Source organism: Aplysia californica, unplaced genomic scaffold, assembly GCF_000002075.1.
Source record: "Aplysia californica isolate F4 #8 unplaced genomic scaffold, AplCal3.0 scaffold00357, whole genome shotgun sequence".
Taxonomy (NCBI): Eukaryota; Metazoa; Mollusca; class Gastropoda; order Aplysiida; family Aplysiidae; genus Aplysia; species Aplysia californica.
In genome coordinates, this window is record NW_004797627.1 from 64,550 (window position 1) to 67,341 (window position 2,792).

The 2,792-nt window shown below is 39.9% G+C and overlaps 1 protein-coding gene across 1 annotated transcript in view; it reads right to left on the reverse strand.

The window, feature by feature from the left end:
• Nucleotides 1–2,792, reverse strand: part of LOC101863358 — a gene marked incomplete at both ends in the record, with an annotated part of 70,737 nt that overhangs the window by 62,859 nt on the left and 5,086 nt on the right. The window contains 1 exon segment of the mRNA XM_013085214.2: nt 231–386. Coding sequence (XP_012940668.2) covers nt 231–386 — 156 coding nt within the window.

Genomic DNA, 2,792 nt, shown 5'->3' on the forward strand with positions numbered 1-2,792 from the left:
ACCGTGTGTGTCGTGAAATACCAAGCTAATAAGCCAGCATCTGGAAGATTAAGATTCATTGTGTCATATCATACCTAATACTCGTAGCTGTCCACGTCCAAGTTTCTTCAATACTTTTCTCCAATGCATCATGAGCCCTATTTCCTCCCCTGCCCTGGACGCCATGCCCCCCTCCTCCCCCTCCCCCACCCCCTTTTCCACCATCCCAGCCATTACCCGAGAACACAGACCTGACGAGAAGCTGGCCACTAAGACGCTGGAGGACCCGCCATTTCTCTCCTCCCTGGTGACCATAAGGTGGCCAGACGAGAATGACCTCTGAAAACTGCGAGTCACGTCATTGAATTGTGTACTCACGCCATCCTGGTTCGCTGCGATGAGCATGGCTGTATAGAAGGGGCCGGGGTCAGATTTGGGGAGATGGGGCGAGGGGGGGGGGGTACAAGTCAGTGGGGTGAAATATGAAACATTGATTCACTTATGGGCCAGCATAGAAAGACAAATGTCTATCAGAAATTGGTGGTTGTGCGGGTTTAACTAACTCCTCACTGCCTGGCCTGAAAATATCTCGAGCTCTTTGGTTGATGCAGTTTTGTTGTTTTTGGTGTTGTTGTTTGGTTGTTGTTGTTTGTTTGTTTCTTTCGTTGTTGTTCACTGTTTGAGATCGAGTTTACTTTTCGTTTACTTCTTGAAATGAAATTGGCGACGTACCAAAAGTTACTTTATTCATAATTATCGTGTATATGTGTACGAATATAATATGAATATATATATCATTGTATGCATACAAAAAAGCACCAAAAGACACATAATGTGGGTTTTAAGGGGTGGTGGGGGCACCTGAAGATTGTGTTTCTGAGTGAAATCATGAAAATTGGGGTTATCGCTTACTATATTTCCTGGATATTTCCTGAACAAAGTCCAAACACGTATGTAAGAGTTTCTGTACCCTAAAGTGGTGTTTGGAGGGATTTTAGAGCAGAGGGTTGGGACTTTTTAAAAGAATTTTTTTTATAATTGACACTTTTTGTCTCAAAAAGCATGTTTTGCACCGCTTATTAGCTTAGTTTTAGTAGGAAACCTCCGTTCTATCTATGATGTGTTAATATTATCAAGTATTTGCCATGTTTTAGTTTGAAATATATTTTGAAAGTTTGTCTTTAAAGAGAACTATTTTGGCCTTTTCTTACCTTTATCGGCCGTTTTCTCAAAACGCTATTTTCACACACTTCATCCCATTTTCTGCTTTGTTTCTTATTCGATTTTAATGTAACATTTACAGAATGTTAATGACACCTTTTTCTAAAACTTGTCGGAGGAATTTTTGATTACATACGTAGCTTTTGAAAAATGGCCTCCGAAAGCTTGATTTTTTCGGGGGGCGGGGGATTCACAGTTATTCAATAAGCCGATTTTTAAGTGTCATAAAATGAAAACTAAAGCATAGATTAAAAATTCCAAATCCTCCAAGATAATTTTTAGATCTCTTCTTTTTCTACGTAAATGTCAAGTTTAAAATGTATTTGTTTTTAAACAAGTGAATAAAACGCGGTCAAAATAGGTATACAAATCCAATATGGCCGTCGTTTCCATGGCAACCGAACCATATTTACTTTTTTAACAATAGATTTTAAATCCCCAAAGATACATGATGTGCCATAGCAAATATGGGCTCTGTAGGGTTTGTAATAGTCGAGATAGCCTTTAGGTGCCCCACCACCCTTTAAAAGGATTAAACGGTTTTTTTAAACCTCTCTACAGAAAATTCTCGCTGACTGAGCTTAGAATATAAATTTGAACAACCTGCCGTCTTTATCATCACAGCGTTGTGTGGCTGCTGCTGTGTATATATTCGTGACACCTCTTTGGCCAGAGATAAAACTCACTTTGACTGATAAAAGCGTAAAATTGGGTGTTTAGCTGGTGCTCTGGTGTAATTTACGACTTGACTCCTTTCAAACATCGTCGTCATCTCTCCTCTTTCTTTTCTTTGTATGTTTCTCTGTAATAACACCTCTAATTTTTGGCATATATTATTATAATATGACCTATTTCGGTAGAGTCGGTAACCTTGAGGTTCGCCTACTGGACTCGTAATCGTGATATTGCGGCTTCGAAGCTTCGAGCATCAGCTTGATCCGACGTTGTGCCTTTGGTTAAGGCATTTTTCACCAATTTTAATTTGGCTCGGCCGGACGTTATGTCCTTAGGAAAGGCCCTTTACGACTTTACGCAAATTTGGTTAGGGCCTTACAGAGTTTGACTGTAACCTGGGAAGAAAGGCCTCTTAATTATTATCATAATAGTCAAACCTATATATACCATTCCACATTTCACCTATATGTTGCAAGTGCTTAAACTGTTACTTTGAAAAGGCGTGCAACATTTACAAATGGCGTCGGCATGGTCTTGTGGTTAGACTACCGGACTCGAAGTCGTGAGGTTTTGGGTACGGGGGTTCGAGCTTCAGGCCCGACGTTGTGTCTTTAGGAAAGGCATTTTACACGCGTTTTCCACAATTCACCTTGGTGAGAATGAGTATCCTGCCATGGACAGCGAAATATCTTGTCCGTATGTTAGTGTTTTAGCGCCTATAAAAATGGCAGCTAGCACTGTGTGCTTCCCAGGAAAATGAGATTGTTTCAGAATGCTCTCAAGCCTGCTGAGATAATGATACAGATTGTGAAGCGCATAGAACATGATGTTGAGCAGGAACTTGCGCTATACAAATGCTTTCTTTTATTTTTATTGTTTTAATGTTTTTATTGCTTTTATTATTGTTGTTGTTATTA